This window comes from Monodon monoceros, unplaced genomic scaffold (assembly GCF_005190385.1).
Source record: "Monodon monoceros isolate NGI ecotype Baffin Bay Population unplaced genomic scaffold, NGI_Narwhal_1 Super_Scaffold_4, whole genome shotgun sequence".
In the NCBI taxonomy this organism is placed as follows: domain Eukaryota; kingdom Metazoa; phylum Chordata; class Mammalia; order Artiodactyla; family Monodontidae; genus Monodon; species Monodon monoceros.
This window is the reverse complement of record NW_021703781.1, coordinates 57,399,822-57,413,718: the sequence shown is the minus strand read 5'-3', so window position 1 is coordinate 57,413,718 and position 13,897 is coordinate 57,399,822. Positions and strand designations below refer to the sequence as shown.

Below are 13,897 nucleotides of genomic sequence, written 5' to 3'. Positions count from 1 at the left end.
CCCCGACCCCCGCCTCCTGCTGGTCAGGGAGGTCACCCTGGCAGCGACTCTGCACACAGCTTGGGCCCCTGGTAACACTTCCCTCCTGCCTCCTGCCCATCCCGGCCCATTAGTGCTCCCTCCTGGCACCCTCCTGCTTCCTGCCAGCAGCCCTTGCTGTCTGCACATGCCTGGGCTCCGCTTCTCTCTGTCTCTCTCTGTTTGTCTCTCCCTCTCCCCCTCAGTCTCTCTGTCCCTCTCCATCTCTCTGTATATCTGCTTGTTTCTCTCTTTGTCTCTATCTCTCTCTGCTTCTATCTCTCTGTCTCTGTCTCTCTCACTCCATCTGTCTCTCTCTCTCTTTCCATCTCTCTTTGTCTCTGCCTCTCTCTCCCTCCATCTGTGACTCTGTCTCTCTCTGTCTTTCTCTCCCTCCATCTCTTTGTCTCTGTCTCTCTCTTTCTCTCTTCTTCCTCACTTTTTCTTTCCTTCTGCCCTTCTCTCCTGGGGGAGAAAACAGCACATACCATGTGCGTTAAATGAAAACTTGAACACTCTGGGGGTAAGTTCCACCCAGCCTGCGTCGAGCACAGGGCTTCACTCTGCCACTTCAGTAGTGGCTTCACCCCCCAGGAGCCTCAGCGTCCCCACCATAAATGGGAGCAATGATGGGTACGTCCAGGACAAAATTGGACGGCACATCATCAGATGTGCACTTGTGAGGGCAGGGGCTGTGTCTGGCTCATGCCTGTACCACCAGGGCACACACTGAAAGCTCCATGCTTGTTGGATGGTTAGAGAGTCCGGGAGCCGAACATAGTGCCTGACACGTGGTGTTTGCTCATTGAATGTTAATTTCCTTTCTTTTTTTTAATCTCTCTCCTGGTCATGGGGTGGGATCTGTTGGAGACCCTTGGAAAGCCACAGGCTCTGGAAGGAACAGCAGGGAGTTACACAGTGTGTCTTACCTGCTAAGGTCAGGTCTTGTCCCATCTTGCCCAGGTGTGGGTTTGGCTTCGGGAGGGGCCGTCGTGCTCAATGCCACACTTAACTTGTTACCTGAGCAACTCAGAGAAGCAAGTGATCACTGCCCCCTTCCTCAACACTGTACTTCTGTCAGTGCAACCCACATGTGCTTTTTTTGCCCCATTATCATGTCCCACCACCACTGGACAGTGGTTCTGCACACCAAACTCTTAGTCATTCATTCATTTTTAACAAATACTTACTGAGTGCCAGACACTCTTCTAGGATCTGGGGGCATAGCAGTCAACAGAACAGACTAAAGTCTCTGCCCACATGGAGCTTACCTTCTAGCAGCGTCTTTCCCACCTGTGTGCAGGCCACGTGGCCTCCCTGACCCCTCTGTCTCCTCAGTAACACGGGAATGAGATCTGCCCTCACAAGGACCATCGTGAGGCTCCCGGTGGCCACACTCATGGAGGCCCAGCGTGGTTGGCACAGGGGAGCTGCCAGGCCGGGTCACTGCACCTGAAGCAGCCCTGGTGCAGGGGGCCTGGAGAGGCACAGGCTCGAGATGGGCTCCCATCTGACCACCGCCCCGGAGCCCCCTTATCAGCAGTTCCTCCTCACACTTCCGTAGCCCAGGGTTTGCCTCTTCCTTCTTCTGGCTCTAGCCCAGCGTTCCCTTGGCCCCGTTCCCCAGCCCTGCTTTGACGGTGACCTCCCCTGCCTGTCTGTACTAAAGGATCAACCCTCTTCCCACCGCTGCACGCTGCACTGAGCCGAGACAGCGGTCCAGGTGCCCAGGCTGCAAGGTGTGGAGTCCGTGCTGGTGCACAGCGGGAAACTGATCACCTCTGACCCTCATCCCTCCCTTTCCAGCGGCGCAATCTCACCCCTCCTGGATGCAAGCTCACAGCTGGCCCTCACCCGTGACTGCACAGTTATCCCCCTCAGGACGCTCACCTCCTCCCGCCTGTCTGAATCCTGCACACCCCTCTGGCCGAGCTCCTGCCCACTCTTCTAAGAAGCCTTTCCACACCCTTCCGCTTATTCTGCTCCTCCAGGCTCAGCTCAGCTTGGCCTAAGCAAGGCCCTGCTAGACCAGGCCACACCAACCTCATTCAGCTCCTAGGACCACCATGCTTGGTCCGGCCCCTGCCCTCACCTTGACCAGTTAATTCTTACCCACCCTCAGGACTCAGCTTCAAAGAGCCTTTCCTAAAACCACCTCCTTTCCCAATCTTCCCAGGTCCTATCAGACTCTACCATAGCACCCTGCTGTCCTTGATAGAATTATCAGCTTGTCATTAAATAACCGTGCCGTGGGTATTTAGGGACTGTGGATATCTGGTGCAGCTGGAGTGTGGCTAGTGGGAGATGAGGCCAGGAGGAAAAGACCTTGGATTGTCAGGCTAGGGATCTTGGACTTACTCTGTGGGCAAGAGAGAATTCTTTCAGGGTTCATGCAGAATAATTCGTTCTTGAGGGCCCTGAGACCTAGGGTTTAATGGCCTCCCCTTTTTTTTTCACTTGTTTGGCTGGTTGTTTAGTTGGTTAACTGGCTAGTTAGATAGCTGGTTGGTTGAATTGTTGGCTGGATGGTTGAAAAGTTGATTGGTTGACCGATAAGTTATTTTATCAGTTGACTGGTTGGTTAGTTCATTAATTGGGTGGTTGGTTAGTTGATGGGAGGGATGGGTGGATGGACAGATGGAGAGTAGTTTCATTAGTTAGCTGATTAGTTAATTCCTTGATTAGTTGTCTGGTTGGATGGGTGGGTAGCTGGTTGATTGTGTCTTCCTCGGCCCAGTCCTCGCGCCTCCCCCATCACTGTTGGCCCAAGCTGGCCCTGCTTTTGGTTTTCCTGTTCCCACTTTCATCAGGCCTAATGCCCTTTCTTCCTGTCTTTCCACAGGCACTTGTCCGGCTGCCACCCCATATTTCACAGTGTGATGAAGTCTTTCGGTTCTTTGAGGCCCGACCGGAGGATGTCAACCCCCCGAAAGAGTAAGTGGTAGCTCAAGCCTCTCCCGTGTGCTTGGGGGGAGAGCTGGCAAGGCCAACGAGGCTAAGCAAAGATGGACCAAAGGAGGGTGGACCACCTTCCCCGACTCCCGTTGCCAAGGCTTGTTCCTTATTTCTCTTGACCCCAGAGCTGGCAAGGGAGGGTATCTTTGCATCTGGGGAGCAGGTTTTCCTGCAAACTCTTTATAGTTCACAGGTTATGGTCAGGAGCAGATGAGATAACAGAAAATATAATGGTCATGCGGTTCAGATGCCCAGGGTTAGCGGTCATTGCTCTTAATCGTTGACGCTACCAAGCTCCCAGCTGAAACGCAGAAGCAGGAGGGCACGTGCTGCCCAGGTGGGCCTCACCTGCTGAATGCTCGAGCGGTCCTGGGCTGCTGCAGCGGATCTTGCGGCCCTCACCGAGAACAACTGAGTGTGTCCAGAGCGCTCACCACACGGCTTTTACCTGCAGCATTTTACTGGGCTGGCCGAGAAAGTTCGTTCGGATTTTTCCATAACATCTTACAGAAAAACCTGAATGAACTTTTTGGCCAACCCAGTCCAATAGACTAATGTAGCCCGGTTTACAGAGGAGAAAACTGAGGGGCGTGAAGTTAGGTGAATTTTCCCGAAGTCATGCAGCTGGTTGGGTATGTGACAGGCATGTGACTTGAATGAACCCAAATCTTGAACCCATGAGACTTGAACCCAGGGCTGGCTGACTTTCCATGTTGGGGAGAAATGGGGCACCAAGCATGTCTTTTTTCCTCTCTGGAAGCAGGGTACTCTGGGCCTGGTGGTCAAGACGACCTACCCGGTCTTGCTGGTCTCCCACACACATGCCCAAACTCCATCCTCATGGCTACCTTCTCTTGCTCAGAACACTATCCTCACCCACACTCCCCAGAGTAGCTTCTCAATGGAGAGAAGAATCCAGGGGCTGGTGAGCAGAAGAAGGCAGCCAGGGAAGAGGGTCGAGTAGGGGAGAGGGTTGGGGGAGAGGACTGAAGGGGATGCACATTGATTACCTCACTCCATACATCTGTTCCCCTGAAATCTTCAAGTGCCAGACTGGACAAGAGAGAGGCAGATGGGGCGGGTGCTACAGGAGGAAGGGAAAGAATAGTGCAGAGGAATTGTCTGGGGCAGGTGGGGAGAGGCAGGAGGCCATCTGGTGATGGGGAGCAGAAAGCCCACAGACAAGGGTTGTTGCACAGCTCCAGGGGCGCCGTTGTGAACGGCACACTCTCTGTGAACGGCGCCCATAGAGGTAGTAGAGTACACAGTCTGCACACCCATACGTGTCAGTCCTGCCTAAAGGAGCCCTTCTCTTTTCACCCATGCTGTAAGACTAAGAGCCTAAAGTGGCCTAGGCCCTCTGGGGGAGGAAAGCATTACTCAGCTCAGAGGCTCACCTGGCCCAACCAAAGCCATCTCCTTTACTGGCTACCAAAGGATTAAGAAACAAGCAAATGCTGTGAACCATCAGAAACTCATCACAGTGTGGTTCACAGTGTGGAGCAATTGAAAGCCACAGGGAGTGGGAGGTGTGGTGTTGAGCCCACACCCCGACTCTGCTGCTTACTGGGCACACGACTGGCTACACTCAGGTACCTTCCCCTTCTCTTTCTCATCTGTAAAAAAGGGAAGAGTGATTAATCCGTGATCTTGCTACCTCCAAGGATTGTCTTGGAAACTTAGATGACACGTGGGCTGGGCAAGAGGTTTGTACACAACAAAATGAGATACAAATGTGTGTTCTCACCAGCGGGAAAAACATCGCTCTCTCTGTACCTACTATGCGTCAGGCTTGTGAGAGAGGTTTGCACCGGGAGTTACATGTTCTTGTCCCCATGTTACAGATGAGGAAACAGGTTCACAGCTGGAGCCAGGACTTGAACCCAGATTTTTCTGGTTCCAGAGGCCGGTACTCTTTCCACATCTCCTGCCCACCCTCCCTGGTTTGGGGAGGAATCAGGGGACCAGGACTGTGGTCCTGACACCTCTCAGTGCATCCTCTCTGTCCCCCCTCCTCTGTGTTCCCGTCCCCGCCTTCCTCACTCTCCCAAGGCAGAGGAAGGCTCTTGAGACCGGCAGCAGTGTACCGGGTCCACCTGGCCCTGCCACTCCCCAGCTGTGATGGCCTCTCAGAGCCTCTTGTTCTCCTTTCTTCCACGGGGAGAGAGGAGATGCCCCTCCCCAGGTGGGTTGTCGTTGGAGTCACACGTGATCATGTGCCCAGAGGAGGGGAGAAGAATTGCTGCTGGTGGGTGAAATAGCAGGTGCATCACCACAAAATCAACTGACCCTGCCTTTGGTTCGTGCCTCTGAACCCACTCCCTGCCAGGCAGCTAAATAAGCTGGTCCTATTTCACCTGTTGACCTGAGCACCAGTAGCCGTAGGTTAGCCTCTTGCCCGTCCCTGGAAGACCCTTGAGGAAGGTGGAAACCAGGCTCGGGAAGACAGTTGTGTGTTGGTGAGGCAGCAGGCATGGCTTTGCGGGGCAGGCTCTGGGGTCCAGGCCCACCACTCAAGGCTCTGTGATCTCTGATCATTTGCCCAGCGTCTCTGCCTTTCTGGGTCCCCATGCCTGAAAAGAGAGAATGCAGGACTCCTGGAGCGGTCCAGAGGGCTTACGGAGACGACATGTGCACTGAGATAACCCGGCTGGTGCTATGGGCCCCTTGGAAGCGCACAGCAGTTTTGTTCGTGGGAGGTTGTGGAATGGAATGGAATGTGGCCCTGTGCGTGCTCCAACCCTGCAGATCACAGCCTGGCTTTTGCAGGGAGGAGTCATAAAGCATTTAGCCTCTGAGTCACCATGGCCGCGGGGGTTATCTGCCTCTTTCTTGAGGTGGTACCGCACACCTGGGCCAGTTCACATCTCATCTGGCAAGAGATGGCCTGAGAATAGGAACCCCTCCAGCATGAGACGGGCCTGAGGCTCAGGGGGTGGGGTCGGCTGCGGCCACACAGTTCCAAAGGGCTTCTCCGCCCTGGCCCCTCTCAGCCTCCAGAACCTGCCAAGAGAGACCTGTGTCCTATGCAGAGTGTCCTCGCCATAGAGCCCAGACCCATGGGTGACCTGGGCTGACGGGCTGACCCTCTGTCAGCCAAGTGCCTGCAGCCCCTCCCTCTCAGGGCTCTGTCCCAGGCCACCGTACACCTCCCCCCTCCATCCTGAAACATAAACACAGGATGGAGGAACAGCGTTATTTTGACTCTGGGGCGACTGTGGAGTGGCTTATCAAATTATCAAAGCCTGTGGATTTAACTGGAATTTTGTAGATAACCCTGGCCTCTTTCAAGTGTGCTGCTGTGGGACCTCTGAGCGCTCACGGGGGCTGGGGTGGGGGGACCGTGGCCCTTTCCGTCTTGCAGGGAAGACAAGGCCTGCAACAGGCCCGGCCCCTCGGCTTTGATCCCAGGCCGCTCGCTGGCTTCCGTGGGTGGAGGGTGGGGCCCACCTCCGGGCTGCTAGTGGCTGTGCTAGACCACCGTCCCTGCACAGAAAGGATGTTCTTTACAGAGACGTTTGGTGAGCCTGGCACTGCAGCCTTGGTGGTTTCGCCTCCTCAGATGGCCGCCCCAGGAAGGTTGCTCGAGGGCCCTGCCCTCCCCTCCTTGAACTACTGGCCGACGGGTACTGCTGCTGTGTGGGAGCAGTGCTGAGCTCTCCTGGGGCCCCTGGTTCAGGCCCCAAACGCTGGCATTATTCTAGATTCACCTCTTTCCTTCACACCCCTCCATGCAGCTCGTCAGCACATCCTGTGTGCGTCACCTTCGGCATATACCCAGACCCTGCCCACAGCTCGCCACCTCCCTGCTACTACCCCAGGGGGCCGAGCCTCGTCTCACCCCTGGATTCTGGCCTGACTGGTCTCCCTGCCTCTGCCCTCGCCCGCTACGGTCCCTTTTCAACACAGGGGAAGGAATAATCTTTTAAAAATATAGGTCAGATCATGTCCCTCCTCTGCTCAAAATCCTCCTTGCCTCCCTTGTGGCTCAGAGTCGAGGCCCTTCCGCCTGCCCCTCCCGTCGCCCCTGGTGGCACCTCCTGCCTCTCCCTCCTGGCTCTGCTCCAGCCACTTCTCACACCTTCCAGCCACGTTCTGCCTTGAGGGCTTCACACTGGCTCTTCCCTCCGCCTGGAACACTTCACCCCCCTCCCCAGGAGAGCCCCAGCCTGGCCCTCCCCGTCCTGGCTTCATCTTCCTTCACGGAACTTATCACCACCTCCCATGTGACCTGTTCCCTCCCTAATGTTATTGTCAGTCTGGGAGAGCAGGAACCTGTACGTGTTCTGATCACACCATAATCCCAGTGCCCAGAGCAGGCACTCAGGAGATTTGCCGGATGGATGAGTAACGTCATTCAGGCTTTCTGTTCGTCCCCCACAGGCGGTAGGCTGTGATGTGACCATTCGGAGAGATGAAGTGGCTCCCTGGAGGTCACCCAGCTGGCACGGGGCGGCCAAGAGAAGCTGGGGATGACGCATCCTAGCCTCTCCTGTGTGGATTCTGGGGCAGCCGTGAGGCTGGCTTGGGGTGGAGAGAGCCCTGATCACCAGATCCGGAAGGAGGGGGATAAGGACACATCCCTGGAACTCAATGGGATTCAGCGCAGGACGAGTCCCGGGCGGTCCTGAGCGTCAACTCTGACAAGCAGATGGGCCTGGCCTCGTGCAGGCCACACCCAGCACCCCTGCAGCACCCAAGGTGACCCCCTGGGCTATGCACATGACCCACCCGGTCCTGGGGCCACACCTGCTGGCCCAACTCTCCCTGGCTTACCTGTGTTTGAGCGCTTGAGACCCACATCCTGGACCACTGGACCAGGGGGGCAGGCGTCCCCTGGCCTGGCTTCCACAAGGAGCCCCCGAGCAGCCGGTCCCTCAGCTCTGATTTTCCTGTGATGAGAGTGATGGAAATGGGAGCTCAGGCTGCCGGGCAGGACGTCAGTTAACCACGTGACCCAGCAAATGCCTCTTTTAGTTCCAGTTTAAATTTGCATCCTTGAAACAGTGAACCTAAAGGTTCTCAAAGGGCCCTCCAGGAGCCCTGTCCTCAGCACCGCCCCCGCATGATGCATGTTCCTCAGAGAAGGGTTAGGGGAGGTGCAGCCCCATGAGGCCCGAGGGCCAGAGACCTGCCTTCTCATCTCTCCAGCCTCCTGATCCACGGATGCCACCCTCATCCTTAGGTACCTGCACAGGGCTGCAGCCGGCTGTCGCCAGCCTCCACGCCCAGGCCCAGCCGTTTCCTCCACCTGGAGCGCTCCTGTCCCCTCTGCCCACCCACCCCGGCCTGAGTCCTACTCAGCCCTCAGGCTTTCCAGCAAGCCTCTCCAGAGCCCGTAGCCCTGGCCATGGCACCAACCACACTGTTTATGGTCTCTCCCCACCATGGGGGCCCGCATCTCTGGCCCCCCAGGGCCTGGCACCTGATAAGCATTGAGTGAACCCAGGTTGGGGCTGTTTAACAAGATTAAAACTTGCACTGCCCGCAGTCATGGTTTCAGAGTGAACAGCACCCTCGACCCCTCTGGAGTTAGGTGGTCTGGGCTCCCTGGCCCCTCTGTGCCTCGGTTCCCGTATCTGTAGAGTGTGAATAACGAAAGCGCCTGCCGCCAAGGGCTGTTGGGAGGATGGTGCGTGGACAACACAGAACAGACCCGGCACGCAGTCAGCACTGCCCAAGGCCAGGCTCGCTGTCGTCATCGTGGCAGTCCTGGGCGGGGGGAACTGCGGCAAGAGACCCCCCACGCTGCAACAGCTCTGCCACTTGTGGGCACTGCAGCCTCCTTTCGCCGCCTGACATTGGTGGCCCTGAGAAGTCCTGCGCTCGGCCCGAGCCCGTGGGCAGGTGGGCACACACGCATTTGGCCCCCATGTCGCAGAGGGGAAAAACAGAGGCCAGGGCTGGCGGGGGTGCCCCCTCCATCACCTCCCACTCGTGGACCTGCCGCTGGCTCAGCAGCCTGGGAGCTCGTGGCCAGCGGGGCCCACACACACCTGCAGCGCAGAGGGTCTCCACTCCCTGCCGCCCCTCTTGGCTCGAGGCCTGGTCCTGTCCCCTTGGCCCATTTCTTCCCGCTGAAGCCAGCCAGATCCTGGTTAAGTTCTCAAAATTGCACGGGAGGAACAGGGCCTTGCTAAACAGGTTTTTGTTCCTCAGCCCCAGGGCCACAGAGCCACCCTCTGTTGTCGCCTAAAACAATGGCCCAATGTTCAGAGGGACCATCCATCCCTGCCCCAGCCTGTCCCAATGGCCAGCTTCCATCTGGCCCGGGGTCCACACCCCTGCCACCGCCGCGTCCATGCCTGGGCAGGCCAGCGAGAGAGGGAGGCTGTCCTACCTGATCCAGGCGGAGAGCCAGGTTTGGATCTGGGCCTGGGCCTCGTGAAGGTGGCCCAGCGGCTGATGCGGGGGGCGCTGAGCGAGGCTTCCAGAGACGGAGGCCTTGGGCAGAGGACAGGCAGCTGTTCTGGGGCTGGGGTGGCATGAGGGCACAGCCCCCAGAACAGGTGCTCTTTACAAGATCTCCCAGCCTCCCTCCCCACTGATGCTTCTGAAGGGAGTGGAGGCTGGGGCTGCCCTCCCTGGGGGAAAGCAGAGTCCAGGAGGACAGAGGGGACGTTGCCAGCCCTGCCGCGAGACCCAGCAGGAAGACGGGGCGTGGGCACGGCCGTGCAGCCAGGATAGCCCCGAGAATTTGGGGAGCCTCCTCCAGGAGCTCCCACAGCCTCGATCCTGGCCAAACTCCAGGTCAGGCCTGCTCGGGAGCCTGACTCTGGATCTCAGCATCCAGGCTTCCGCTGACAGCAGCGTGACCTTCTCCGTAAGTCACACCTACCTGCCCGGCGCCGAGGAGAATGAAGTAGAGGCTGTGTGTGGAGCACTTAGTAGGCGCTGAGGCAGGTTACTCTCTTCTTCCCTCCCTTCTGCTTCTCTGGGCAGCAAATAGACGGTCCTGGGAAGAGTCCTGGAGAGCATCTCTGCTTCGGCCTTCACCCAGCAGGTGTTCATGGAGCATCTACTATGTGCCAGGGACCGGGTAGGCTGACAAACTCAGGGCTCAAGGCTACCACTACTAGGTGGAAATTTTGAATTGAATTAAACTCACTCCAGAGACAACAGTCAGAACACCCGGCTCTGCTTGTGGCCTTGAATGAGTCACTTCACCACTGAAATCTCTGTAAAAGAGGCCAACAGTAGCCTCTTGGCAGGGTAGTTGTGAGGTTCAAGGACACTGATGCCTGTAAATGCCTCGAGGGTGCCTGGCCAGCACAGATGCTCAGTAATCGGGAACTTTCTCTTCTTCTCCCCCTTTCCTCTTCACCCCTCCTGGGTGCACAGTGGCCACTCAGAAAAGACTAGGGGAATGGAATCGGGCCAAGCTGAAGACGAGCTGGGCTGACCTTTCCTGAGCCCCTCTCCACTCCGGGATGGCTCGCCAGGGTTGGTGCCGACTGGGGGGTGACTGGCTCTCAGGACCTCTGAGGCATCCCTGTTCCTGGCACTCCCCAAGGGACAGGTGGCTTGGGAATTGGAGTGGGCAGCCCACCCACCCGCTTCCTGCTTTGCTGAGTCTTGGTCCGACCCTCGTCAGTGGGACGGCTGTCCGCACCCGGCAGGCCCCACCGCCACCCGTCTGAGCAGGGACATGGGGCGTACTGTCCTTCCAGCCCCTCTGCCACTGGCAGTGGCGCCAATAGCCTCTCTATGCTGATGGGTGAGAGAGCCAGCTGGACCCAGGGACTCTGGACCCACAGGAGGCTGGGGACTGGAACAGCACAGAAGCCCTTGCCCAACCCCCCGCCACGGCCCCCTTTAACCTGGGTGGACAGGTGAGAGGAAGGGGGCCACAGGAAGCTGTGTCCAGCGCACCTGAAAGGGGCGTCAGCTCCAGGGAACGAGGACTTCCGCGGGCCCAGCTGTTGTGCTGGGTGGTCAAGCCGGCGGGAGGCCCAGAGCAAGGGCGTGTGCAGGCCACATCCAGGTTGGGAGGGTTCCTCTGTGTTCAGTCCTGGCACAGGACTTTCAGCTCTCAAAGCCGGGATGGAAAGGAGGCGGCAGGGTGGGGAAGGGTATCCTGGTACTTTGACGGGGGGGGGGGGTCCCAGTTATTTTCTCAGGCTTGTGCTTTCTGTGTCTCCCTGAAACTTCAGCCCCGGGAGGATGGTCCTGGTGTGCAGGTGCCCGAGGCCCCACATGCCCACTCCCTTGCTCCCAGGGCAGTGGCATCCTTTGGAGGCTCCAGCTGGGGGAGTGCGCCCCCGACAGAGCCCCAGAGGCCTGCTCCGCTACTAGGTCCTGTTTGAGGGGAGTCTTCGTTCCGCTGCCTTGTAATTACTGCCGCTGCGTTGTAACCAGTCCCCTGGCTAGCTGCCCCTCCACAGGGAGTCCGTGGCGGAGCTCAACCTCAGACCCAGGTCTTCAGCCCTGTCTTCCTCTGGTGGCATCGGGCGGGAAGCATTGGTCCACGCAAGCATTTTTCATCATCTTCCTGGTGTGAGGCACAGGGCCACAGAAGGGGGCGAGGCTCAGCCCTGCCTCCTGGGGAGCTCGTGGTCTGAGGGGGAAATGGCACAGACAGGGCCTGGCCCGCTGCTGTGGGAAGCGGTGGAGCACAGGAGCCAGGACTGGGGCAGTTTCAAGGAATTGAAAGAAAGTCTGTCTGCCTGGAGAGCGAGAGGGTTGGCTTGAGCTGGGCCAGAGGAGATGGGCCTGGGGCATCCCGTGTCCAGCTGGTGATTTGGGACAGTCGTTAACCCCTTCCACACTTTGGCATCAGGTGAGGGGACAGAATTTGGGGGTCTTTGGTCCAAGCATGTAACAGCCAGGGTCAGGAATGGGGGCCGAGGGCTGTGAGCAGGGAGAACATTCACAGCAAGTCGGATGTGAAAGACGCAAGCGTTCTGGAGATCACGTGACCCTTCCCCACCTTCACAGGCCCTGGTAAATTGGGCCTTAATGTAGATTGGAGGGTAGGCACCAGTCAGTTCAGGCGCCTTAGTTCATGGGATCCGTGTGTGTTTGGCTCCCCCTTGTGGCAACATTGGATATTACACCAGCCGGCATTCTGGCAGGCGGTTGCAGACCAGGCTGAAACTGTGCTGGACACTTGAGCATGATCTATCTTGTTTAACCATCCATATAATCCTGTGAGGTTCATGCCTCCTTTCTGCAGATGAGAAATCTCAGGCTCAGATTGGTTGAGTTACCTCTCAGCTAGTAAGTGTCAGAGGCTGGATCCAAACCCTTCCCAACTCCAGGTGTGCACCCCCCTGACGACACAGGGGTGTGTAATGAAGAGCAGCACAGGGGCCACGGCCAGGGGAACTTGCTTCAGTTTGCAAGGTGGGACCTTTCATCTGACCATAGGGCTGAGAAGAATCAGCACCCCATGGTTGCCCTGGTCACACAGTAGGAAGCAGCTGGAGGTGCAGTTGAGGGCACTTTCCACATCTGGGGACTCTTTAAGGGGACTCCAGGCTTTTCACCAAGCCTCAGGAGCACCAGGGCCAGTCCAGCCCGTGTGCACTGAGGGCCTCCTGCTGTGGGATCAGACCTCTGAGAAGGGGGCTGCCCAGCTCGCCTTTCAGGACGGACACAATGAGGCTGGTTCAGAGAGCACCCAAGAAAGCTGGTCTCCCTTCCCCCCTACCAAACTGAGACCTGACTTTGGCCTTGGGCACAGCTGTGACTCCACCCCCAGACCGAGCCTCTCTAACACGTGGCCCACTTGTCACATGGGCAATCCGAAATCAATGTGAACCCCCGCCCCCCAACCCAGGACACACAGCCTGAGGCTACCGGAGGCTATTTGGGCGAGGCCTGCCCCAGTGCTTAGGACAGGAGGGAGATTTTGTTTTCCAAACAGCCTGATGGGGGTATAATTTACATAAGGAATTCCCTCATTTTAAGTATACAGTTAATCCAGCGATTATTAGTAAATTTACAGAGTTGCGAAACCATCCGCAATCCAATTTTAGAAAATTTCCATCACCTTGAGAAGATCCCAGAGGGCGGTCTTTAATCCTTCCCAGGCTCCAGGGTTTAGGAGCCCTGCTAGCATCCCTTCCCTCTTCTCCTGTCTGGGAAGAGGAAATCCGTGCTCCTGGGGACTGAGTTCTTCCCCCACCCGTGTCCTGCTCTGATTTCTAGACCTTCCCGTAGTTGCAGCTGCTTTGGCCTTGCACGAACTGCCCAATAGCCCAGGGGTGAGGCCCGCCCGGCCTTCTTGATGCAGCTCTGAGGTGGACTGGCCGCTGAGTGGGGGCCCAGGGCAGAGGGGCAAGGGTACCCATTTCAGTGGGCACCTTCCCTGCCTGTTGATTCTAGTGGCCCACTGGGTGCCCACCTTAAACTCCATCCCCACCCCCAGGAAGTACATACACAGTGGGCTCTGCCACTCGGAAGGCCAGTGGGCGCAGGCAACAGATCTAGGGGCCAAGCCACAAGATGCCCAACTTTCTACCAGGGCCCGTTCCAGGCAGCCCAGAGGTTTAGCAGAAAACAATGAACGTGTTTTAGCTCATTTAATTTTTGCATCCATCCGTGAGGTGGGTACAGTTATTTTCCCCAATTTACAGATTGTGCCACTAAGAAACAGAGGGATCACATGACTGGCAAAGCTGCTACGTGGCAGAGATGGCTAGAACCCAGGCAGTCCAGAGGGAGAGCCTGGGCCTTACCTGTCCTGCTCCTCAATAAAGCTCGCAAGTGTTTAGACGCTGCATGGCACGAGCTCAGAATAAATGGGACCTATTATCACTAGCGCTATTGTTGAGGGGCTAACGTGCTGGAGAAGAAGCCAGAGGCCTGGCTACCCAAGGCCCACAGAACACTCACGGCTCAGCTCGCAGCTACAGGGGTTTGCAGTTTCTGGAGCCATCAAACAGCCTCTCCCATCCTGGCTGCATGCACGCAGTCCCAG

General features: G+C 57.4%; 1 protein-coding gene across 2 annotated transcripts in view; it reads left to right on the top strand.

Annotated features, from left to right (window-relative positions):
* Positions 1-13,897, top strand: part of SH3PXD2A (SH3 and PX domains 2A) — a 232,854-nt gene that overhangs the window by 125,450 nt on the left and 93,507 nt on the right. For both annotated transcript variants that reach the window (XM_029244683.1, XM_029244684.1), the window contains one exon: positions 2,861-2,952. In XM_029244683.1, coding sequence (XP_029100516.1) covers positions 2,861-2,952 — 92 coding nt within the window. The remainder of the gene's footprint in view (positions 1-2,860; positions 2,953-13,897) is intronic.